Source organism: Microtus pennsylvanicus, chromosome 2, assembly GCF_037038515.1.
Source record: "Microtus pennsylvanicus isolate mMicPen1 chromosome 2, mMicPen1.hap1, whole genome shotgun sequence".
Lineage (NCBI taxonomy): Eukaryota > Metazoa > Chordata > Mammalia > Rodentia > Cricetidae > Microtus > Microtus pennsylvanicus.
In genome coordinates this window covers 70,259,865-70,285,868 of record NC_134580.1, presented here as the reverse complement: position 1 = coordinate 70,285,868, position 26,004 = coordinate 70,259,865, and the positions used below count along the sequence as shown (strand labels likewise).

Sequence of the window (26,004 nt, the reverse complement as noted above, 5' to 3'; positions counted from 1 at the left end):
GCGTTGATCTGATTGGCACACAGCAATGTGATGGGAGGGGATGGTTAGAGCAAGCAGGCAAGTCTTTCGAAGTAGGCTCATAAAATAAAGCCAGGAATGCTTCATGGGGGAAATACTAGCCCTCATTGCCCCTTTAGTGCATCCCTTGTCCATCAAAAGCACCCCTTTTGTGCTCACTTCTAATCTGGACCCCCCCCCCTTATTTTTGCCAGCCTAGGATTGAATCTAAGAGTCTATTGATAAACGAAGAATTCCTTTAAAGCAGCAGTTCTCAACCTGTGGGTCTTGACCCCTTTTAGGGCCAGATATCTTGTCTGTCAGTTAGTTACATTACGATTCGTTACAGTAGCAAAATTACAGTCATGAAGTAGCAGCTATTGTTGGGGTCACCACAGCATGGGGGGCTGTATTAAGGGTTGCAGCATTAAGAAGGTGAGAACCCCTGCTGTAAAGGTTTCTCCTGGCCCTTCCTTTTTTCCCTCCCTTTTGCCTTCCCTCCTCCTCTTCCTCATCTTTTTTCTCCTCCTCTTCTTTCTCTTTCTCTTCTTCTTCTTCATGCTGAGGTCAAATTCAAGTCCGTTTCCACATCTTCAGATGGGCTTACTTTGTTTGTATCTTTTCATATTGCTCCTGGGCTCATTTCCCACTCCACGGAGGTTTAGACTCACCCCAAAACTGAGTGGAGAGTACAGAGTTCCCATATGTCTCCTTATCCACCACAAGGGCGCGCGTGCTTGCTTGTTTCAGTTGATGACCTCACAGTGACGTCATCGCCGAAGTCCACAGCTAGCGTGAGAGAGTTCCCTCTTGGTACTGGTGTTCTATGGTTCACACAGACGGGTGACTGGATGTTGATCTGTATCTATTAGAGTCACTTCATGAGCAGTCAAGTGTTCCGCCACCTTGTCCCTTCCTCCATATTACTGTCTCCCCAGATTCCCTCTCAGAATGTCACATGGTGGCAATTGTACAACATGTAGCTGTTCCTCAGTGACCTTTCCCACTTAGTAGTAACTTCCATTTTCCTTCCACATGTAGAACATGTTTTTCATGTCAGTAATTGCCCATGTTAGCTGCCGCCCAGCGTTCCATCCCATGGTCTGAGTGAGGTTTTAAATCACTTCTGTGTTTGCTATCGTGGATTACAGTGTAGAGAATAGGTCTGCAGATTCACGTGTGCTGGATCCCAAGATAGGGATTTCTTGTGCAGAGAGCTGGCCTTTGGGTTGCCGAACACCATCTTGGAACGCTGCTTCACTTCATACTCCAACCCATAATATTTGAGCAGCTATCTCTCCTGACTCATGGCAATCCTCAGTATCACTAAGATTTTAGGATTTTTGTCAGTTTACTAATGGAGATATGATACCGGAAAGGGCTGCCTAGTACCGAGAAAGATGCTGATCAGAGGCCAAGTTCAAGCCAAGAAGGGAAGAGAACTCTGATCGATTAGTGATGTTTGCCGTGGCTGCTGCTACATCAGAGAGTGTGGGAGCCGTACGCTTGTCATCTCGGACACCCAGAGCCTGAGTGTTAATAAGCTTTCAAACTTTTCCACTGAGCATTTTAGCCGTTTGTCACCTCTTTTACAAATTGTTCATTACTTTTCTGTTGGGCGGAGCATCAGTATAGACTGATGAGAAGTGTTTTCTGTTGGGTATAGTAACTTCTGGGAAGCCCCTCCCCCAAGTGCTAGGGCTTCACCCATGATTGACAAATGGTCTACCTCTGACCTATAGCCCCAGCCCAACCCATTTTTTTTTACTTTGTAAGCTAATAAAAAGAAATTTTAAAATATTTTTTAAACTTTTTATTGATTTTTTTGTGACTTTCACATCATGCACCCAATGCCACTCATCTCCCTGCACCCCCATATCTGCCCTCCGCCCTTGCAACCTCCCCCGAAAGAAAACAAAAAAAAATAAGAAAAAGAATCTTGCCATGGTAGCTGTGGTGTGTCACCATTTTGCGCAGTTTTGCTTCAAGTGTTCGTTGCAATGAGTCACTGAGCCGTGTCGCTGTCTCTGGCTTCTGCTACACTGTCGATACTGGATCCTCTCTGGAACAACTCTCGGATATCCTATTGTTGCCCGGTGTCATGGAGATCCTATAACTTTGGTTCTGCGGGACTGGCTGCATCACCTACTCTAATATTTCTAAGACGGGGTAGGTGTTAGGGGTGGGTCAACTGAAAGCCCTGGATCTGGGCCTGAGTTGGTCAGCCCATCCATTCTCCCACACCTATCACCAGGACCAGCTCTCCTGCCTGAGGCAACTGTCAAGGGGCAGAACTCAACCCCATTTTTAAACACCAGAAAACTTACCAACTTCCTTTTAATGTCCAACACACACACACACACACACACACAAACTTACTATGTTTCTTTGAACTCATGATTTTTCTATCTGTTGAAGGAGCTGTGGGCTGCATTCCTGCCACCCAGCTCCGGCCGCCTGGCTAGCTTATGCCCCAAAATAACAACACACAAATTGTATTCATTTAAACACTGCCTGGCCCATTAGCTCTAGCTTCTTACTGGCTAATTCTTACATCTTGATTGCCTATTTCTATTAATGTGTGTTGCACCTCAAGGTGCGCTTACCGGGAAGATTCTAGCCTACGTCCATCTTGGGTCGGAGCTTCATAGCATCTGCCCCAGAGAGGAGAGGAAATGGCGTCTTGCATCTGAGCTCACTTCCTCTTCCTCCCAGCATTCTGTTCTGTTTACTCCACCCACCTAAAGGCTGGCCTATCAAATGGGCCAAGGCAGTTTCTTTATTAGCCAATGACCTTCCTCCATCACCTATCAACCTCCCAAATAGCTGGATTTACTCTTAAATGATACTAACATTTAAAGAAGAACAGCTAATGTTAATAAAGTGATTATAATGGGCTAAACATTAGTGTGTAGACCTGACCTGTGAAACAGAAATGTGTGGACGATCAGTCATTTGTCACTTGTCAGAGTTACACAGCCTAGGTGTGGCTATGCTGGTAACAGTAGCAGAAGGTGTGCCGGTGTAAGACTTCCATGAATTTAGCCAGATGTGGTGGCATACGCCTTTAATCCTGGCACTTGAGAGGCAGAAGCAGGAGGATCTCTGAGTTTGAGGCCAGCCTGATTTACACAGCAAATTTCAGGACAGCCAGGACTATGTAGAGAGACCTTGTCTTAAAAAAAATGCTTCCATGAATTCAGTAGTATCTTTTAATAAATTTATCTTATAGTGATTGGTATTCTCTAGTAATCCTGGCACACAGAGACAGGATTGTTAAATTGGAAGCTTACCTGTGCTACATAGCCAGACTATTTTGTTTGATTGCTTGTTTTTTGAGACAGGTCTCACTGCAGCTCTGACTGTCCTGGAACTCACTATGTAGATCAGGCTGGCCTAGTGATGGAGGAAGGTCATTGGCTAATAAAGGAACTGCCTTGGCCCATATTATTGGTTAGGACATAGGTAGGTGGAGTAAACAGAACAGAATGCCGGGAGGAAGAGGAAGTGAGGTCAGACTAGACAGCTCTCCTCTCAGGAGCAGACGCCTCAGGATAGACGCCATACTCCCGGCTCCTGGGCAGACACACGCGATGAAGCTCTGAACTAGAATCTTCCCGGTAAGACCGGTGCTCACAGATTGTTAGAGATGGGTTGATCGGGATGTGAGAATTAGCCTAGAAGAGGCTAGATAGGAATGGGCCAAAGCAGTGTTTAAAAGAATACAGTGTCTGTATAATTATTTCGGGGCATAAGCTAGCCGAGCAGGCGGTTGGGGTGTTGGGGACTCAGCCCCGCCGCCGCTCCATATTACTACAGCCTAGAACTCACCATGTAGATCAGGCTGGCCTAGAACTCACCAAGTAGATCAGGCTGGCCTAGAACTCACAGAGATACTCTGTGATACCTCTGCCTGCACAGTGCCAGCTGGGATTAAAGGTATAGTCTACCACACCTGGCTTAATCTCTCTCTCTCTCTCTCTCTCTCTCTCTCTCTCTCTCTCTCTCTCTGATAAATAGGTTTTAAAAATTGCCTTTTGCAATTGAGCAGCTGCCTGCATTTGCAGGCTTATGTTACATGTAAATTCAAGGAATAGTAATCATTCTCCCCACAGATAACTATTCAGGGGCTGGAGAGATGGTTCAGGGGTTAAGAGCACCTGCTTCTCTTACAGAGGATCTGAGTGTAATTCCCAGGAAGCACATCAGGTGACCCACAACTGCCTGAAACTCCAGCTCCAGGATAAATAAATAAAATATTCCACACATAAACATAACATTTTTAATTTAACTCTTTCCTTTAATAATTCCAAAATGTCTCCATTCCTGCTCCTTTGGTCCACTATTTACCATCCTTCGTTAATGTGTTGTGGGGGTGCACACCAGTATGGGAGATTACATCCAGAGGATTGCCACAGGCTTGAGGCCTGCTTGCTTTACACAGCAAGTATCAGTTCAGCGAGACCACGTAGTAAAACCCTGTCTCCAAAAACAACTTAGGTTGGAGAGTTGACTCAACAGTTAAGAGCACTTGTTGCTCTTGCAGAGGACCAGAGTTCAAGTCTCAGCACCCACATGGTGGCTCTCAGTCTCCTGTAACTTCCATCCCAGAGGCTCTGACACCTTCCTCTGGCTTTCATGAGCACACGTGGTATGCACATCTTCACGCTGGCCAAACATTCACACATAAATTAATAAAGTAAAATAAAAAATTTAGCTCCCCACAAAACAACATCAAAATGGCTTGGGATCGCTAGCCCAGGTATATAACTGACCTTAAGTCCTTTTGTTATTCAAGGGGACATTGGAAGATGCAGGGTGGATAGCAAACAGAACTGCAGGTTCTCATGGTGCCAGGCGTGAAGGAAGCCGAACGGGCACAGCCTCCTGATGCTCCAGCCCCCTGGCTGCCAGGCACTCAGGGATCCTGGCTCTCTGCCAGAGGTGAAAATGGAGCTGCAGGCCTCTGGCCACTCTCGCCCCCTCCTCTTGGGTCTGCATCTCATTGCTGAAGGTTGCAGCAGGCTTAATCTCTGTAAGAGCAGACTCCAAGGAGCCAGGCTGCAGGGAGCAGTGCCAGCAGCTTGGAGTGCTCTGCGAGGGTGCTCTGTGCTTGGGCACAGAGGCCAGAGCCATATGCAGAAATGGCTTTTAGAGCTCCCCCCAGCCCGTGCCTTCCGGTGCCTGCTGAGACTAATATGAAGGACCTGGTGAAGGTCACCAGCCTGTGCTCTCTCTCCATGTAGGTTCATTTAGTCACATCCTATTCTCATCCCTGTCCCTATAAGCCTGCAGCTGGGACAGAGTTTATTTCAAAGTAAAGGTGCCTGTGGCCCACTTCAGGGCTTAAATGTGCAGCACTCATACAAGTGAGGCTTGATCATGGCTTCCAGGCCGCTGGGCTTTTCCAAGAATGGAGATAATAGGCAGTAAGTAGATGTAATGAGAACAGGGGCACCCTTTTCGATTTGTTTACCAGGGAGCCCAGAGTTGAATGGATGCTCCATCACTAAGCATCTAACAATAGATTGTTATAATTGGTGTCTCATGGGTGCACATGGGAGAGCATGACAGACACAGGATGGTCTTGTCATCTCTGACACCCAGAATCTGAGAGCTGACACTCTGTTTCCTAGCCATCCTATTTTGTGCAAGTTGAGTATTTCTGGTCTGAAAATCCCAAATGCAACGCAAGTCAAAATCTGACACATCCAACAAATGATCAAATTTTGGAGCATCGGGATCTGGTAAGGAGTATGCCAGCATTCCAGTGTTGGTACACTCCCAGGTCTGAAACACTTTGGGTCGAGCATCTCAGACAGTGACATCTAACCTGGGTGTGACTCTGTAAGATGCAAGCAAAGGTCACAGGCCTCTCTATTGGGAGGTGAGGACGCTGTCTGATGACCATTTCAATTGGCCTGTCTGTGTACCTCTTGTCCTGCGAGGTCACTCTGTCCCTTTCCCTCTGCCCCTGACCCCTGCCTTCACCTCCAAGCACCAGTGAAACAAGCCCTTATAAAGTGCTACTAGACTCTTTCCAAGGCCTCCCCTCAGTCTGTATCCCATTATTTCCTCGTGGGATGCCCTAGCAGTTATGATTATCCCTGGCTGGCCTATGAAGACTTCTTAAGGCTTAAATTGCAGGCATGTCCAACCTTTTGATGTTCCTACTGACGTTGTCTTCTACAAAATTCACACTCCAGAGCCTTGCAAATCAGTTCAAACAGACAGACAAAAAAAAAAAAAAAAAAAAACACGGGCTGGAGAGATGGCTCAGTGGCTCACACTGAACTTTCATAGCAAATCCAGCTCCAGGGAGATTTCATAACCTCTTCTAGTCTCCATGGGTACCTACACTCACATGTACAGCTTCCTTCTCCCTCCCTCCCTCCCTCCCTCCCTCCCTCCCTCCCTCCCTACCTCTCTCCCTCCCTTCCTCCCTCCCCTCCTTCCTCCCTCCCCCCTCCCTTTGTCTCTGACCCAACTAAAATCCATAAAACGATTTTTAAAAGATATATTTATTTTTATTTTATGTGCATGTGTGTTTTGCATGCTTGTATGTCTGTGTACCAAATGCATGCCTGGTGCCCATGGAGGCCATAAGAGGGCACTGGATTCCCTGAAACTGAAGCTACAAATGGTTATGAGCTGCGAGTGCTGGAATCAAACTTGGGTCCTCTGGAAGAGCAACAGGTACTCTTAACTGCTAAGCCATCTCTCCAACCCCTACAAAATTTTTAATAAGGAAGGAAAATCTCAGGATGTTCTAAGTGAGTCTATCGCTTTGTGTGGGCATCCTGGGGCACATGCCCAGTAGAAGGACACAATGACTCGAGTGCTCATACTTTAGGACTTACCGTAAGAACGGCTCCCATGCTCACGAATCTGATTCAGCTGTGCCTCTCACTGCCCAGTCCTCAGTGCCAGCCTTGTCATTTCCTTTACCACCCTCTAGTCTGGCTGCATGGGGAAGGAGAGTCAAAAACAACAACAACAACAACAAAAACCTCCCCAAACTTTCTTTCCTTGAAATCTCTTGAGGTGAGTCGCTATGGGGCAGCGAGGACAGAGAAGGCCGTGCATTTTGACCTGGGTCATTTGATCATGAATTCGTTTGGCAGATGTGAACCCTGCCTGGGGTGGGGTAGGGCTGAGACTAGGGTGCAGAATTAAAGGCGGTCCACTCGCATGCCCCACAGATTCCCTGGGAATGGAAGTCCCCTGTCCCCTTGTGCCCTAATCCCTGGTGTATGTTTTCCCAGCCTCCACATAGTTCCTAGCATATTTTTCTGGCACCTGTTACAGGTGTTAGGAAGGCATTGACAAGCCACAGAGCCTGTGAAGCCATTTGTAAAGCCTGCCCTCAGGGAACTAGCCAGAGGCCATTACACATAAGACAGCTATTATCAGATACGACCAAGAGTAGTGGGGGCATTCCTAGGGTCAGTGGGCAGTGAGGAGATGGGCAGGGACACACCTAGGTCCCTAGGAGCCAGAGCAAGGGAGCACTGTGCAAAATGGTCCTAGGCTGTGTGCTCTCAGAAAGCTCTAGAGTTTGTCAGTGATTGGCTAAAAAGAGAAATTCAATAGTGGAGACTATTCTAAGCTGCCCTTGTTGGGGTTGCCCAGTTATGTTCCTGATCAGCTTCCTTTTCTTCCTCCGTCTCTCCTTCCTTCCCTTCTTTCCTTCCTGTCTGTTGTTCTTGTTTGTCTGTCTGTCTGTCTGTTTGTTTGTTTGTGTTAGGGTCTCACTATGTAGCCCTGGCTATCCTGGAAGGCGCTAAGTAGTCCAGGCTGATCTCGAACTCACAGCTCTCCGTCCTCTGCCTCCTGAGTACTAGGATTAAAGGCTTGTGTTACTATGTGCAGCTCTTGATCCGCTTTCTCTCCTGGAACTGTAGCGTCCCCCAAAGCTATTTGTCCCTGTCGTTTGCCACATCTGTGATGGAATCTATCATTAACCACACTTTGTTGGAAGGAGAGGACTGACTCCTGCAAGTTTTCCTCTGACCTCCACACACGTGTCTGAGGCATGACCCCACTCCAGATTAAATTAAATAAATAGATTTACTAAAAGAAATGGGAATGCAGGGAAGTCAGACAATCCTCATTCATCATCATTCAGTTTGGCAGCCGTGGCCAAGTACCACAGACATTACCACGTGGCTTCAGTCTCTGAAGGTTGAGAGGTTAAAAGTCAAGGTGCACCTATTCAGTTTCACTGGGATGAGTGATCTCTACCTTGCAGATGGGACCTTCCTGCTGTATCCTCACAGGCAACACCTTATCCAGTCTGTGTCCTCTCCAAAAAGTCACAGTGGGATTTAGGACTTTAACGTAGCCGAGTGTCAAAGGGCAAATGTTTAGCCCCTAACACCTGCCCCATAACTGCATAATGTGTTCTGGAGACTTGAACTCTGGAGTTTCTCCGGAGTTTAGGCTGCTTCCAAACTAAGGGCCTGTGGGACTCCTACCCGTGCAACTGCAGCCCGCCTGACCTAGGGACAGTCCCTACTCAGCTTCCAGCCCTTGGCACCCTTTTTCTCCGCGGGTGACTGGGGAACCATAGCCCAGGCTCGGAGGTGGAGCAAAACCCGCGCTCGCACCCCGGGCGGTGCAGGTGGCGCAGGTGGCGCAGGGCGTGGGCTGCGGTGGCCGAGGTGGGTGTCCGCGGTGGCGCTGCGGAGGCTGCTGCGGGCCGCGCGCGACCGTCCGCGCGTGAACCAGGGACTGTCCCCCTCGGCGGCCGCCCCTCCCGCTGCTCATGTCCTGCGCTCCCCGCGCCCCTCCCGGCCGCCAGCCAACTGCGTGCCCCCGGGGCCGGCAAGAAGCCACATGCCCCCGCAAGGAATGCCGGGCTGCCGGGCGGGCGGGGGGCGGGCCGGACCGCGGCGCCCCGCCGCGAAGGTGGGTGACGGCCGGGGCGCCGCCCCCGCGCACACTTTCCCGGTGAACCACACTCACAGCCCGAACGGCGGCCCTTGGGCTGAGGGCAGGGAGCCCTGTCCCCTACGGTCCCCTGCGCGCGCCCCCCGCGTCCCGGCTCGCAGGAGGGGCAGGCCGTGCGGCTCCCCCACCCCTCCCGCCGCCGCGGGCTTTGGGGCCCCCGGTGGGGAGCAGGGGGCTGGTGAGCCGAGGAGCAGGGGTGTGGCCAGCGGGGGCCCCGGGGAGTGAGTCACACACACACTCTGCTCGCCCAGTCCCGGGGCCCAGCACGGTCCCAAGGCCGAGCTACTGCACAGCCCGCCGAAGAAGAGTGTCCGGGGGTCTGGCATGAGGACCGTGGGGAGGGGCTGCAGCCGGGTTCTGTGGTGAGGGCGGTAAGCATGCTCTGGGGACACTCCCCCCCCTAGAGAGAGGGGTGGGCATGGAGTCAGGGCTAGCCCTGGCTGGCACACAATCAGCTCCCCAGCCCTGCCTGTACCTGCTATGAGCTGCCCAAGGGGCCCGGCTTCTTCCTCCTGGCAGCCCCTCACTCGGGGCCTCACAGCCAGCCATGCAGAGCTCATTTCAGCTTTCCACTCCCTCGGTCCCCCCTTGGCAGAGTTTGTCAGGTTCTTGGGGGTCCCTTGTGTCCTTCGAACTTAGTATCCAGGCTGTGCTTCCCAGGCCTGCCTCCTGGCCTGAGCTGCCCCTGGGCCCTGACCCCATGGGGCTGGTGGCTCCAGTCCTCCCCAGGACCAGCCCGGGATAGAAATGGCATTTCCTCTTGGCCAGGCTACAGCTGTTTTTGTTGTCTGAGTTCTCAAGGGCTTCCTCTGGGGATGGCAGGGAGGGTAACCAGACTCCTAGGGACCCCTGCTCTCCCTCCTAGCCACTCACCCCTCTTCCCCTGTCTCTTTGATCTTCTTCCTGTGCTGGTTCGGCCTCCCGTTGCCTGTTCCCCAGGACAGAATGACTGAGAACATGAAGGAGTGCTTGGCCCACACCAAGGCTGCTGTAGGGGACATGGTGACAGTAGTGAAGACAGAGGTCTGCTCACCACTCCGGGACCAGGAGTATGGCCAGCCCTGGTGAGGCCTGTGGGTGGTGACTTGAGGATGGGAGGGGGGTGGCTGGACTGGATTGGTTGGGGACCCAGGGAATGGCCACCTTCCTTACTGGGCAGCTCCTGGGGTCAGAGGTGAGCAGGAGTTAGAACTTGGGCAGAGTTTCCCAGGGCCCAGCTCTCAGGAATTCACATGCCCCACCACTCCTGCAGCAAATGACCAGCGTGTTGGAGCTTTGCCCTTCTGCAACGCCCCCCTGCCTCCTGGACAGGTGTCCAGCCTGTCTTCCCCCTGGGCTGGCTATCTCTGATGGCTTCTTGCTTTTCTTCTGTGGACCCTTGCCCTGGCCAGCTCTAGGAGACCGGAGCCCTCTTCTGTGGACGCTGAACCCAAGAAGCTGAAGGGAAAGCGTGAGCTCTTCGTGACCAAAAGCTTCCAGCAAGTGGACTTCTGGTGTAAGTGGAGTGGAGGCTCTGGGCAACTCCTTCCTTCTCCACGTGCCCCACCTGCCACTGGCTTGGGAATATTGTGCCAGAGCTCCAGTGAGAGGCGTTCAACGGGCAAACAGGGTTCAGCCTCTCTTAGGTCTTAAAGCCCACAGATGTGCAGTTCCAGCTCAGGCCCGTGGCCCCAGAGCCTTATTTTACTTGAGACAAAAGCCCCAACATTGGCAGTATGTCCTTCACCCCCCAGGGAGGATCATAGGTTATTGCTGCTGAGGGCCCTGGCCTTCAGCTGGCTGGGCAGGTCTAGGGCTAGAAAGTCTGAACCACATGCAGTGTGTTTATTGCTCTAAGTGTGGTCCCTAGGGATTTCCTCAGCCACTGTGTGGAGTCTGTCACACCGCCACTGAACTTTCCCTCTTCTTCACATTCCTCCAGTCTGTGAGTCCTGCCAAGAGTACTTCGTGGATGAGTGCCCGAACCATGGTCCCCCCGTGTTTGTGTCTGACACGCCAGTGCCTGTGGGCATCCCAGATCGGGCAGCCCTCACCATCCCACAGGGCATGGAGGTGGTAAAGGAAGCCGGTGGGGAAAGTGATGTGCGGTGTATAAACGAGGTCGTCCCCAAGGGCCACATCTTTGGCCCCTATGAGGGGCAGATCTCTACCCAGGACAAGTCAGCTGGCTTCTTCTCGTGGTTGGTGAGTGTCCCCTGTGCTATTCCTTGGGAGAGGTTAATAAGGGACTTTGAGAGAAACCAGCAGGGGATAATTTATGCACGGACAACTGCTCTTTTTGTTACCCCTTTGGCTTATGGATGATGGATCTTGCAATTCTCTTGTCCCAGCCATGTGGCCTTTGTCCTTGGTGTCCAAGGGCCATGCTAAGGGATCCCAGTTCAGCAGCAAGCAGATTAGTCATCACCAGGTACCCAAGTATCCTCATATGTGTATGTGCACGTGGGTGAGCCTGTGTATGTGCACATGCGCAGGCGTGTGCACGTTCATGAACCCAACTGTCCATTCAGTAGTATTTACAAAGACCTCAGCTAGCTGCTCCTTCAAAGGGGAAGGTTTGTAGCTGAGGACTGCAGGACCACAGAATGTGGTATTTGGCTCAGGAAATGGGCATGCCAGGTACTGGAGGGAAAGTTTCCACAAGACCAACATGGTTCCCATGCTTGGGAACAAATGGTCTCCTGAGAAGACAGGCATTGAACAAGCATGTACAACTGATTCTTGCCACCCGAGAGGGAGCACAGCACAGTTTGGCGTACGGAGCTTGTGGTACCTGGAACCTGCGTTGGAAGTGTCAGCAAGCTTTGCTGTTTGCTGTCTAATGACTTTGAATGTGCCGCTTTCTTCTCTGGGCCTGTTGGCGACACAAGGCCAATGCGAGCTGCTGGTGAAGATTCTCATTGGCTTTGCACCGTTCTTGGGGTGTCATTGCTGTAATTGCTAAGTCACTAAGGTGGTCGTCATTGCTTGATATTACTGCTGTTGGTTTGAGTAGGAATGGCCCCCATAGACTAATGTGCTTGAATGCTTGGCCCATAGGGAGTGGCAATATTAGGAGGTGTGGCTTTGTTGGAGGAGGTGTGTCACTATGGGGACAGGCTTTGAGGTCTCCTGTGCTCCCTGTGTGGCATGGTCTCCCGTTGTGTGGGGATCAAGATGCAGAACTCTCAGCTCCTTCTCCAGCAGCGTATCTGTCTGCATGTTACCATGCTACTCAGCATGTTAATAAACTAACCCTCTGAAACTGTAAGTCAGCCCCAGTTAAATGCTTTCTTTATAAGAGGTGGTCAGGGGTGTCTCTTCACAGCAATAGAAACCCCAACTAGCGCAGCCTGGTTGGGTGTTTTCAGTCTTGAGGCTTGGAGAATCTTGGAAGGGGGCTAGAACTTGGTTCTATGCACTCACGAGATGGGGAAGAAGACGGCTGTGGTGGCAGTGGAGGTTAGCCGAGAGATGGTGGGGCGGTGTATGATACATTTCCCAAGCCTGAGGACTGAGGGAAGCTGGTGATGTGGCCAAGCAGCAATGTGGCTAGGTCAGGCTGTGGCACAGAAAGTCTTGGTCTCAGGGAGGATGCTGGGGAGAGGGTCCATGCCAGCTGAGAACAGTAATGGCTGGAATTAAGGTCCAGAGGTGGGCAAATCTGAGACTCAAGAGGGAGAGCCCTGAGGTTGGTGCAATGGGCAGAGTGCCAAAGTGAGGAGTAGGGACTTTGAAAACCATAAGGAAGGATTCCTAAGACTGCTCATGGGAGAAGAGGCAGACAGTGGGGGTAGGGCATAGGATGGTAGAAGAAAGCAGCGGGGTCATTCATACCACATCTGTGCCTCTGCCTGGGCATCCCCTTGGTGCCAGCGTCTGTGTCAGGACAGTTCAGATGTAAATCCTGCCCGCATAGGCAGGAGATGGAACTAACCAAAAAATCATAAAAATACACATAAAACTATTGGCAGATGTCGGTGAGATAAAAAGCTAGGAGAAAGTAAAGAACCAGGGGAACCCATGTGACCAGAGGTCAGAGGAGGTCTCCTGACAGTGAACTGGGGCTAAGGAGGAGCACAGTCACCTGTGTTATGGTTCTCCAGAGTAACAGAATTTATAGAATGAATATATTTATCTGTCCATCCATCTACCCACCCACCCATCCTTCCACCCACCCATCCGTCCATCCATCCTTCCACCCACCCATCCATCCACCCACCCATCCACCCATCCATCCATCCATCCATCCATCCATCCATCCATCATCTATCCATCCACCTATCCATCCATCCATCCACCCATCCATCCATCCCTCCATCTATCCACCTATCCGTCCATCCATCTATCCATCCACCCATCCATCCCTCAATCTATCCACCTATCCATCCATCCATTTATCCATTCATCTATCCACCCACCCACCCACCCATCCATCCACCCGTCCATCCATCTACCCATCCATCCACCCATCCGTCCATCTGTCCATCCGTCCCTCCTTCCATCCGTCCATCCGTTCATTCATCAATCCATCCATCCATCATCTATCTATCCACCTATCCATCTATTCACCCATCCATCTATCACCCATCCATCCATCCATCCATCCATCATCTATCTATCCACCCATCCATCCATCCATCCATCCATCCATCCATCCATCCGTGAAGCTGATGTCTCAGCTGTTCTTCAGTATACACCAGAACCCTGAAGAAGTAGGCTCTAATGCCAGTGAAGGAACAGACTTGCTAGCAAGGCAAGGACAAGCAGGAAAAGAGCAAAAGCTTCCTTCTTCCATGTCCTTATATTGGCTTCCAGCAGAAGGTGTAGCCCAGATTAGAGGTGGGTTTTCCCATCTCAAAGATCCTGATAAAGCTATGTTTTCCCACTACAAATTAAACAAAAATCCCCCACAGGTGTTCCCTTCCATATTTCGATTTTAGTTAATCCCTGATGTAATCAGTTGACAATCGAGAATAGCCATCACGCCACCAAAGTACAGGTTGGTGGTGGGGGTATCAGATGGGTGGACTTGCGCAAGCAAAGACCCTGTGGCAGGAAGGGGCACACAGTATGTCCGAGTAGCCAACCTGGGGCTGGAGAAGGTATAGACATGTACCATGTGGGGTCCAGATTGTTTCAAGAAATGAGGAATGACCAGATCACATTTCCATGTGTGTTTGTTTTGCTGTGTATGTGTGTGTTCAGGGTTGTGGTTGTGTGCGTTTATGTGTGTACCTGTGTGGAGTCAGGTCATTGTCTATTGACTGTTCTGCACCTTATTTTTGATCTGGAGCTCACCAGTTCAGCCAGACTGGAAGGCCAGTGGATCCCCCAAGGGTCCTCCTGTCTCTACTTCCCCAGCACTGGGATTACAGGCGCATCCCACAGCATTGGGTTTTTACCTGGATCCCAGGGATCAGCTCAGGTCTTAATGTTCACACAGCAAACCCTGTCCACTGAGCCATGTTCCCAATCCTACGTTAATGTTTTGACAGCAACTTTTGCTGCAGCCTACGGATCTGATTGGGGCGGAGATGTGGCATTGGCCAGGAAGCAGGTAGAAAGTCAGTGTGATTTCAGGCCTGCAGTGGAGGTGGCGTGGGTGGAGATGGGGAAAAGACGTGGTGAAGGGAAGACTGGCTTAGGCCTGGATGGGGGGTGAGCTCCAGTGAGGATAGGATGGCTTAAGTAAGGGAACCAAGTGTCAGGGACAGCAGGTGGGTAGAGATGCCTTCACTTCTGAGGACTTCCGGGGGAGAGAAGGTTGAGAACGATTGCGACTCCGGTGAATGTCTTGTTGAATGGTGATGTAGCAGGCAGGTGGATGTCCAGTTCTGTAACCTGCAGAGGAAGTACGGAGATGTTACTTCTGTTTGCGGGTGGCTAGGAGAGGTGGAGGAGACCCAGCCTCAATGTCAAGGGACTTCAACAGTTAACAGTCCAAAAGGAAGCATGGGTGATTGTCACTGCAGGAGAAGCAGACCACGGGAACGGCCTGTCTGCAAAGCAAGAAGAGAACTCCACGAAGGCTGCGGGGGCAGTGGCTCTCATGCTCAAGCCCGTGATGACAGGGCTCAGGAGCGCCTGTTGGATCTTGTGCCCGCAAGAGCACTGTGACGTGAGCAGGAGTGGTAGGCTCAACCTGAGAGTTTGTGCCCACATGGTATTTGGCAAATGTTGACAGCTCAGGGTGGGGTGCGCTGCTGGTACCTACAGACAGAGCCTGGGTCGGTGCTAAGTGCCATGCGATGCCTAGGACTGCATCCTGCAACAGAGGCTTATGAGTTACCCACTGTGGGAGAGCGCTGGAGCAGGGCACCTGATTAGCAGAGAGGTGGCCAGCAGAACAACTTCTCAGAAATTAGGTTAGAGCTCAAAAGTGGAAGAGAGAGATAGACAGGGGATGGTGATTGGAGGAGGCCACTAGGCTCAGTGGAGCTGCTACTGCAGAGAAGTTAGCATTAGCATCCTTAGGGTCAGCAGGAGGAGCGCTTGGCAAAGAAACCGGAGCCATATGCACCTGTAGCGCCTCTGGAAGGCTCTGGAGAAGCAACTGGGCATGGAAAGGAGCAAGTCAGCATATTTTCCTTCGTCTAAGGGACTGCCCAGGGTAGGGAGGTGTGGTAGCCAAATAATGGCTCTGGGAAGACTAGTGTTAACTGCCAACTTGGCAGGATCTGGAGTCACCTAGGAGACAAGTTGTCATGCCTGTGGGGGGATTATCTTGATGGGTTGATTGATGTGGGAAGACCCATCTTAACTGTGGATGGCAGCATTCCTTAGGCAGGGATCCTGGACTCTATAAAGTGGAATGGGTGGAGTGCAGGTGTTCGCTCCTCTTTGCTTCCAGGCTGTGACACAATGCAGCTAGCTGCCTCGCTCTTGCCCGTGGGACTTCCCCATCATGATAGACCCTGGGATCGTGAGCCGGAGTGACTCTTCCTTCCTTCAATTGGCTTTGTCAGAGAATTTTATGGCAGAAACGAGAGTAAGATAGGTCCCGTAGTGCCTCATTCTCGTCCCCGGAACTCGTGGCTTTTTTGGTGGTAGAAGGTGCTAGCATCCGTGGTTATGGTGAGCGTTTTGAGTCAGGGAGATGATCTTAGGTTTTCTGACTGGGTTCAAGGTAATTACAAAATTCTTCCATGAAGGGAGACAGGAGGGTCAGGGTCAAATCAGATGTGGGGACGTGGTCCCTACTGGCCTTCCAGAAGTAGAAGAGGCTGGGAGATAGATGTTAGGTCACAGCTCACCGAGGTGTCTATTAACACATCAGAGCAGACTCGGCTGCTGTCTCCCTCAGTCCCTACCTGTTACAGGGTCCTCCTAGCTGGTATATCCTACCCTCTACTCTGAACTATCCAGCCCCAGGCCTGGGCTGGCCTCCTTTCCCCTGCTTCTCTTCTCTATAAAACCCAGCGATTTTGACTAAGTGCTCCTTTTGGTCTCTTGGTCTCCAGGCTCGCTCCTGGCCTCTTGGTTCCTGATTCCTCTCTCTTCCTCTCTTGGCCTACCCCTTCAGTCCGGACCCTTCTAGATGCCTCTGCCTGTGATCCCCCTTCTATCTGTAATAAAAACTTCGACCCCTTCAGAGCAGTCATGCCCTCCTTTTATCTATTTCTCCATTTGGGAGGCAGGGATGCTGGTGGCCTATAGATGTGGAGAAAATAGGACAGGCTCTTGATGGAGGAGTTCTGAGCTTTAGAATTGTAAAAGAATATATTCGCTTTGTTCAAAGTGTGTGCATGCGTGTTTATGTGTGGGTGTTTGTTTTCCTGCAGCAATAGGAAACGTAGACTAATGGTGGATGCCTGTGGGTCAGGGACATCTGCTAAAATATGCAAGGTGGTAGGTGGCTGGGCCGCATGGCAGGGATATGCAGGGTGGTAGATGGCTGGGCCGCATGGCAGGGATATGCAGGGTGGTAGATGGCTGGGCCGCATGGCAGGGATATGCAGGGTGGTAGATGGCTGGGCCTCATGGCAGGGATATGCAGGGTGGTAGATGGCTGGGCCGCATGGCAGGGATATGCAGGGTGGTAGATGGCTGGGCCGCATGGCAGGGATACACAAGGTGGTAGATGGCTGGGCCTCATGGCAGGGATATGCAGGGTGGTAGATGGCTGGGCCGCATGGCAGGGATATGCAGGGTGGTAGATGGCTGGGCTGCATGGCAGGGATATGCGGGGTGGTAGATGGCTGGGCCGCATGGCAGGAATGTGCAGGGTGGTAGGTGGCTGGGCCTCATGGCAGGGATATGCAGGGTGGTAGATGGCTGGGCCTCATGGCAGGGATATGCAGGGTGGTAGATGGCTGGGCCGCATGGCAGGGATATGCAGGGTGGTAGATGGCTGGGCCTCATGGCAGGGATATGCAGGGTGGTAGATGGCTGGGCCGCATGGCAGGGATACACAAGGTGGTAGATGGCTGGGCCGCACGGCAGGAATTTGACCTTCAGAATCTCAAGAAGTGAGTGATACCAAATCTGGAAGAGAAGAGATGGTCAGAAAGGCTCAAGAAAGCAAGAATGTGTGTGTGTGTGTGTGTGTGTGTGTGTGTGTGTGTATGTGTGTGTGTCCCACATATGCCAGGGGCTGAAGCCCAGGGAGCAGCTCGGCCTACTTAGATGGTAAATCAGAAAGGAAAGAGAAGATCTGAACCGTGATACTGATTTGGGGCTGGATTCTGGAAACCCTGCATCGTAAATAAACTGCACTCATTCATCAACTCTGGTTCCCAAGCGTTCCTTGCTGTTATCTTTTTCTTGACCTTTTTCCTGGTTTTCGAAGACCTGCCCCCATGTTTGCAGTTGCAGAGATGGCTCTATTGCTAAATTCTTACTGCACGGGCATAAGGACCTGAGTTTGATCCCCAGAACTCATGTAAGAAAGCACGCTGTGGTGGCTCCCTCTTGTAATCCCAGCATTGGAGAGGTGGAAGCAGGAAAGTTCCTGGGCTTTCCTGGTTAGCCACTCTAGTCAATGAGTGAGCACTGGGCCAGTGAGGAACTCTGTCTCAAAAAACAAAACAAAACAAAGGTGGAGTGGTCTTGTATAACAACACTCCTATGGGAATGGAGCCTGATCATAGCAAACACAACCCTTAGTGTTCAGTGAGCCACTCATACCTAGCCAGGTGTGGACTCAGCACTGCGAACACTGCTCATGCCTCTGCAGTGTGCTTCCTGCAGCACAAGGCATGGCCATTCTGCTGGGTGTGAGATATGGGCCACTGCATACCAAACTAAGCAGCTAGGTGGGGCTGCACTGGGCTTTAGGTCTGTTACTGTCTGGCTACAGAACCTGCCTCATCTCTCCCTTCTTGGTCCTCTCCACTTCCCTGCCTTCTGTGCCTTTTTCTTCCTGCTTCTCTGATTGGATCTTTTCTCCTCTTTCTTGCTCAGCATCAGTTCCCTCTCAGAGTCTTCTCAACTGGAGAACTGGCTTCACTGTGTGCTGACGACAAGTGAGGCCCTGGGTTCACAGGGATGGAAGGCCACTCTCCACTGCCGTGCTGTCCTGGCATGAGTTGTACACTCAGTTCTGACTGCTTTGACAAGATATGCCCCTTTCTCTGCTCTCTCAGCCCAATGGAATTTATCCTGCTATAAATGATGGATCAAACTCCCCCCACTCCCAGATTCTGCAGGCCAGGACAATGCTGCAGGCACAAGGTGCTTAGAGACACTGTGTAGTCCTGTGGTTTGGAAAAGAGGCAGAAGAAAGAGGAGCCAGCAAAAAACTATTTTAAGTTTTGTTTTTTTTTTGTTCAGTCCATGTTTTGTTCCAGAGAGGATTTAGGGCAGCCTAGCAAGGTGTGTAAAATAGACCCCAGTGGGGTATTACAACTGAGAGAGAGAGAAAAAAATGAAAAGAGGGGTCTCATGATGGTGCCAGGAGCTAGCAGGCGAGGCCTCGGGGCTCAGAGAAGCACAGAGCTTCAGGCTTGTCCAGTGAGTAAGGAGGGAACATTTGAGACAAACTGGAGTGTGTGTGTAGGAGCATGTAAAGGTGAACAAGTGATACACATGTGAGTGTGTGTGAGTGCGTGTGCGTGTGGGTGTGTGCCTGCGGAGGCCAGAGCTTGACTTGGCTGTTTTCCTCGGCCTTATATTGCATGAACCATTCTTAGTTCACAGGGGTATACGAAAATGGGGTGGGGGCATACCACACATGATCTGCCGTCAGTAGTTGCCTGGCCTCTCTCATATGCCACTCCGGGTTATTACTCCAGGCGTGTCTCCCGTGTGCAGTGCTGTCTGTCACCTCTCCGGGTTATTACTCCAGGCGTGTCTCCCGTGTGCAGTGCTGTCTGTCACCTCTCCAGGCGTGTCTCACGTGTGCCGTGTTGTCTGTCACCTCTCCAGGCGTGTCTCTCGTGTGCAGTGCTGTCTGTCACCTCTCCGGGTTATTACTCCAGGCGTGTCTCCCGTGTGCAGTGCTGTCTGTCACCTCTCCGGGTTATTACTCCAGGCGTGTCTCCCGTGTGCCGTGTTGTCTGTCACCCCTCCGGGTTATTACTCCAGGCGTGTCTCCCGTGTGCAGTGTTGTCTGTCACCTCTCCGGGTTATTACTCCAGGCGTGTCTCCCGTGTGCAGTGCTGTCTGTCACCCCTCCGGGTTATTACTCCAGGCGTGTCTCCCGTGTGCCGTGTTGTCTGTCACCCCTCCGGGTTATTACTCCAGGCGTGTCTCCCGTGTGCAGTGTTGTCTGTCACCTCTCCGGGTTATTACTCCAGGCGTGTCTCCCGTGTGCAGTGCTGTCTGTCACCTCTCCAGGCGTGTCTCACGTGTGCCGTGTTGTCTGTCACCTCTCCAGGCGTGTCTCTCGTGTGCAGTGCTGTCTGTCACCTCTCCGGGTTATTACTCCAGGCGTGTCTCCCGTGTGCAGTGCTGTCTGTCACCTCTCCGGGTTATTACTCCAGGCGTGTCTCCCGTGTGCCGTGTTGTCTGTCACCCCTCCGGGTTATTACTCCAGGCGTGTCTCCCGTGTGCAGTGTTGTCTGTCACCTCTCCGGGTTATTACTCCAGGCGTGTCTCCCGTGTGCAGTGCTGTCTGTCACCTCTCCAGGCGTGTCTCACGTGTGCCGTGTTGTCTGTCACCTCTCCAGGCGTGTCTCTCGTGTGCAGTGCTGTCTGTCACCTCTCCGGGTTATTACTCCAGGCGTGTCTCCCGTGTGCAGTGCTGTCTGTCACCTCTCCGGGTTATTACTCCAGGCGTGTCTCCCGTGTGCCGTGTTGTCTGTCACCCCTCCGGGTGATTACTCCAGGCGTGTCTCCCGTGTGCAGTGCTGTCTGTCACCTCTCCAGGCGTGTCTCCCGTGTGCAGTGCTGTCTGTCACCTCTCCGGGTTATTACTCCAGGCGTGTCTCCCGTGTGCAGTGCTGTCTTATCGCTACTTCATACTCAGATTTCCCCAGCTGCATGAGTATACCCTTAAGGAAGGCCCTTGCCTGGAGACCATGCATTTTGCCAATAGCAGTGTCGCATCTTTCTCATTGCAGGGTATTGGGAGGGAAAGGCAGCATCAGAAAGAGATTTGCCGGTAGAGTGACTAGAGCGAGGAACCCTTGCTCCACACAGTTGAAACCAACAAAATCATTTGAATGTGACACACTGTAGCTTCTTAGGTAGTGTTTCTGGTAGAATCTCTAAATACCCAGGTTCTCTGGGGTTGGAATACTCACAACTTTGCACACCTTTGCTTGCCATACTTGAGCACTCTCTCTCTTTCCCCTCTCTGTCTTTCCCTCTCTGTGTGTCTTTCTGTGTGTGTCTTTCCCTCTCTATCTCCCAACCCCTTCTGTCTTTCTCTCACACGCATATGTACAATGTGCATGTGTATTTATGCAGTATTGTGCATGCCTGTGGAAGCCTGCAGCAGACATACACTGTTTTCTGCACTAGCTTTCTACTTCATTTAATGAGACAGGGTCTCTTGCTAAATCTACAGCTAGCTTCACCTGGGATTCCCTGTCTGCTTCCTGAGTACTGCCATGCCTGCCCAGTTTTTACACTCTTCGAATCTGTGCTGCAAGCACTTTGTCTACTGAGCCAATTCCCTGGCCCCGATGACCTCTCTGTTCCACCCGTGTTTGTGTCTGGCTTTGAGGGGACATTGTTGGTTACTATTGCCATTACTTTTTGGAGTTTTGTCGGGAAGGAGTATTTGTATACTTAGACAGTGTGCATCTGTCCTTTGGTCACTGTGTAGTAACAAGCCGTAGGAACTGATGGTGCAAAGTCAAATCCTCTGTGACACCAGCTACCTCAGTGTTATGACACATGGCCAGTTAGTATTTTGTAAAGGGCCAGATGGGCAACGCCCCCTTTGTGGGTCACAGTGTCTCTTGCAAGGACAGATGTCCTTAGGATGGTGCCCTGTCCTGATTAACCCAGAATGTACTCAGGTCACCTCTCCCCAGCACCTCAGCTTTGTGACACAGTATCTGTGCAGACTGCAGAGGTGCCAGGATGTGGCTCACTGCTGTTGCTCTGTCTGGGAAACCCTTCTCTGCTGCAGCATGGTGCCCACATTCACTTTTGCTTTTCCTCTTCTGTTACTTCTAGGACAGGCAGCTTCTTCTAGATCTCTTTCCATCCTTGCTCAAGGTCCTTCCTGCTCCAAACCATCTTTGCCAGTCCTCAGGTCAACTGTAGGAACTTGCTTCCCCAGGAGCCCACTCCTCACCCTGAAGAAGGGGTGGATAGTTGGCCCTGAGACTGATTCAGTGGGGTCGGGTGCCTTTCCCTGGCAGAACCATGGGTCTCTCAAGGGGACGTTCTGTGTAGAGTGGCCAGAGGGCTCAGAACAGTTCAGGTCCTGGCTCTTCATCTGGATGGAAGTGTGGCTTCGAGTCTGTCGTCCTTTCTGTCTGTGTCGAGCTTCCATGTATGAAACAAGCACACAGCCTTGTAGATACCCTGAAGTTATGAGTATTGAAGCCCAGTGGGCCGGGTGATAGGTGACTGTCTTCGGCCAACTTCACATGGTTTGGGGAAGGGCTAGAGAGTGTGAATATATTGGACTTGGTTGTAAGATCTAGGTGCAAACAGGCTTCATTTGCCACCTCTCCAGGGCTTTTATTATTATTATTTAATTTTTGATTATTCTCTCATATATTACATCCTAGGTGCACCACATTCTCAGTAACCAAGAGATGAGGGACACCATAATCCTCATCTTTGCCAACAAGAAGGATCTGCCTGGGCACCTGTAAACAGAGACTACTCTTTCATTTCCTGGCCATCCAAACCCGAATTATAACACAAAACTATATTAATTACAACACTATTTGGCCGATGGCTCAGGCATACCTCTAGCTAGCTCTCACATCTTAAATTAATCCATTTCTATTAGTCTATGTATTACCACGTAGCTGTGGTGTTACCTCATTTTCTACATGTCTTCTTTCCTCAGTGACTGGCTGGTGTCTGCTTGACTCCACCTACTTTCTCTATTTCCTGCCTGACTTTACTCTGATAAGCCATTGGCCAAAACAGTTTTATTCATCAACCAATAAATCAACACATATAAAGAAGGACATCCCACATCACATCCTGTCCACAGTTTTTCCTCCCTCCCCTCCTCCTCCCTTCTTCTCCCTCTCTCCCCTTCCCCCTAGATCTATGCCCCCTCTGCCTCCCCTCAGAAAAGAGCAGCCTCCCAGGGACATCAACCAAACATGGCACAATGTGCTACAATAAGATGAGATGCATACCATCAAATCAAGGCTGGACCAGACAAACCTGTAGGAGGAAAAGAGTGTCATAAACAGGCAAAAGTGTCAGCAACTGCCCCCACTCTCCCTGTAGAAATCCCACAAGAACACCAAGCTACTCAGCCATAACATATACGTAGAGAACCATGCAGGTTCTCCGAACTCTGCAAACCCCCATGAGTTCTGGTCATTTGATTCTGTGGGCCATGTTTTCATGGTGGCTCTGGCCTTCTGGTCCCTCTGATCCTTCCTCCCCCCCTACAGGACTCCCCAAGTGCCACCTAATATTTGGCTATGGTTCTCTGGGCCTGCTCCCATCAGTTGCTGGATGAAGTCTCTCTGGTCTCTGATGATTCTGCTAGGCTCCAGTCCTAGAGCACTCTGCAGCAGGGCAAACTAGGTTGAAGGTTTTATGGCTGGGTTGATGTTGCAATCCCTCAACTTGAGGCCTTGCGTGGTTACAGAAGCTGTCCAATTCAGGGTCTGTGTCCCCCATTACTAGGAGCATTTCATAGGGTTACTCTGTGTCCCCCATTACTAGGAGTATTTCATAGGGTTACTCTGTGTCCCCCATTACTAGGAGTATTTCATAGGGTTACTCTGTGTCCCCCATTACTAGGAGTATTTCATAGGGTTACTCTGTGTTCCCCATTACTAGGAGTATTTCATAGGGTTACTCTCGTAGATTCCATGGAGTTTCCATCACACTAGATTTCCACCTCGCCCCCAAATGCCTCCCAGTTCCAGTAGTTTCTCCCAATATTTTCTCCCCCCAGTTCATTCCTCCTGTTCCCAACCTCACCCACCTCAAGTCCATCCACAAAACTATTTTGTTTTCTCTTCCCAAGGAGATCCATGCACCCACCCTTTAATCCCTCCTTGTTACTTAGATTCTCTAGGTGTATGGATTATAGCCTGATTTTCTTTTACTTTATGGCTAAGGTCCACTTACAAGTGAGTGCATACCATGTTTGTCTTTCTGGGTCTGAGTTACCTCACTCAGAATGATTTTATCTAATTCTATCAATTTGCCTGCAAATTTCATGATGTCATTGTTTTTAGGAGCTGAATAATACTCATTGTGTAAATGTACAATTTTTTCTTTATCCATTCTTTGGTAGAAGGACATCTAGGTTGTTTCCAGTTTCTGTTTTTTATGAATAAAGCTTCTGTGAACATAGTTGAGCAAGTGCCCTTGTGATAGGATGGAGCATCCTTTGGGTATAAGCCCAAAGTGGCATAGCTGGATCTTGAGGTATGTCCCTATTAAGTATTTTTTTAAAAAGGGCATACTGTTGTTTATGGCAGTGAATGCACAGAAGCAAAGAAACTGGTGGCAGTTCTAGGAAGAATCTGAAATCACCAAACTCCCAGAGGCAGAGACAGAAAGGCAGACAGTTGCTGAGAGCTGGAACCCAGGGAAGCAAAGCACTGTCAGAGTGTGCCAGGTGCTTATCATATAAGACCTTGAGTTATCACAGGTGCTTATCATATAAGGTCCTTGAGTTATCACAGAGCTCAGAGCCTGAACTACACAGTGCTGTGTCAGAGCTGCCGAGGGCAGTGTGGACACTTGGTGGAGTCACAGTAACAATGACCATTAAGGCAGAAGCAGCAAGAACCCTAGGCAATGGGCACGGGCTGTGCTGATGTCTTGTGGTATGTCCTTCTTCCCAGATGCATCAAGAGCTGTCTTTTAGACATGCACACCAGTGGGTGTGCCAGTCAGGCTTTAGTAAGACGTTTTTATAAAAAGGAATCTGATAAGCAGCAGATTTAGAGCAGTAAAAGGAAGTACTCATTGCTTATTGGAATGATGACAGTGGACTAAACTGAAACTGTAAGCAAGTCCCCAATTAAATGCTCCCTATTATAAGAGCTGCGTTAGTCATGGTGTCTCTAGAGCTACAGCACAGTGACTAAGACAGAAGTTGGTACCAGAGACTGGGGCATTGCTGTGACAGGCCTGATGATACTGTTTGTTGGAGGAATATAGAAGACTTTGGGACTTTGGACTAGGAGGGCCGTTGGATGCTTTAAGTGGAGTTGGGGGAACTTAAAGGGCCATCCTAGGAGGAGCATAGAAGACAGTGCTGGGAGTAATTTGTACTGTGGAGCCCCAAATCGAGAGGTTTCAGAGATGAAGAGCATCAGTAAGCAGTCTAGAGACTATTCCTGTGGTATTTTGGCAAGACTGTGGCTACTTTTTATTCTTGTCCTGAAAATCTGCCTGAGGCTAAGTTGAAGAGTTTTGGATCAGTGGACCTGGCAGAGGAGGTTTTAAGACAGCCTAGTCTTGATTGTGTTGTAGCTATTAGTAGTCATTTATTTAGACCTGTTATGAGAAGAAGCAAGCTGGACAAAAAGCAACACAAATGTAATGTTGGAGTCAAATCCTGTGCTCAGGGAGATAAAAATAAAGAAAAGCCTGTTGTCAGAAGTAAAGTCAGCCTCAGAACGAGACTCCACCCAGCTAAGGTTCTAACCTGTGATAAGGATTAAAGAAAGCTTTAGCAGTGAAGGAAGCCATCAACAACAGACTCCAAGATGTTGGACGGGATACTTGCCGAGGAAAACTGCAGACCGCATGTGGACCAGCCTAAGAGAGAAAAGTGTGTGGTAGTCAACATTTGAAGAGTGCTTTAATATCAGACACAGAGATACAGAATTTGTAGTTTGTCCTGCTGGGTTTTGGTCTTTCTTTGGTCCAGCATTTTTTTACTATGCTCCCTTTCCTGCCCTTTGGAATGGCAATGTATATCATGTGTCGTTGTATGTTGGAAGTTCGTGATCTTTTTGATTTTGATTTTATGGGGCATTACAATTAAGAAATTGTCGTAAGTCTCAGAAGAGCTTTGGACTTTTAAACAGTGTTGAGACTGATAGGTTGTGGGGACTTTAGAAGTTGGACTGAGTGTATTCCTGCATTATGATATGACTACAAGCATGTGGGGGATGGGGAGTAGAATGTGGTGGTTTGAAAAAGAATGGCCCCTATAGGCTCATATATTTGAATGCTTAGTCCCCAGGAGTGGCACTGTTTGAAAGGACTAGATTGATTAGGAAGTGTGTTTTGTTGCAGGAAAGAGGTGGACTTTGGGGTTTCAAAAGGCCACGCCAAGCCCACTGTTTCTCTCTCTCTCTCTCTCTCTCTCTCTCTCTCTCTCTCTCTCTCTTCCCCTCTGCCTGTGAATCAGGACATAGCTGTCATCTACTGCTCCAGCACGTGCCTGCATGCCACCATGCTCCCTATCATGATGATAATGGATTAAACTTCTGAAACAATAAGCCCCCAGTTAAATGCGTCCCATTTATAAGAATTGCCTTGGTTGTGGTGTCTCTTCATATCAGTAGA

General features: G+C 50.3%; 1 protein-coding gene across 5 annotated transcripts in view; it reads left to right on the top strand.

Moving 5' to 3' along the window:
- Nucleotides 1–26,004, top strand: part of Prdm11 (PR/SET domain 11) — a 93,800-nt gene that overhangs the window by 32,999 nt on the left and 34,797 nt on the right. For 3 of the 5 annotated variants that reach the window (XM_075961480.1, XM_075961476.1, XM_075961482.1), the window contains exons 2-4: nt 9,889–10,013; nt 10,341–10,444; nt 10,871–11,133. In XM_075961480.1, the coding sequence (XP_075817595.1) occupies nt 9,889–10,013; nt 10,341–10,444; nt 10,871–11,133 (492 nt within the window). Of the gene's footprint in view, nt 1–9,187; nt 9,321–9,888; nt 10,014–10,340; nt 10,445–10,870; nt 11,134–26,004 lie in introns of those variants that run through there. The other 2 variants (XM_075961479.1, XM_075961481.1) reach the window with 2 other exon arrangements.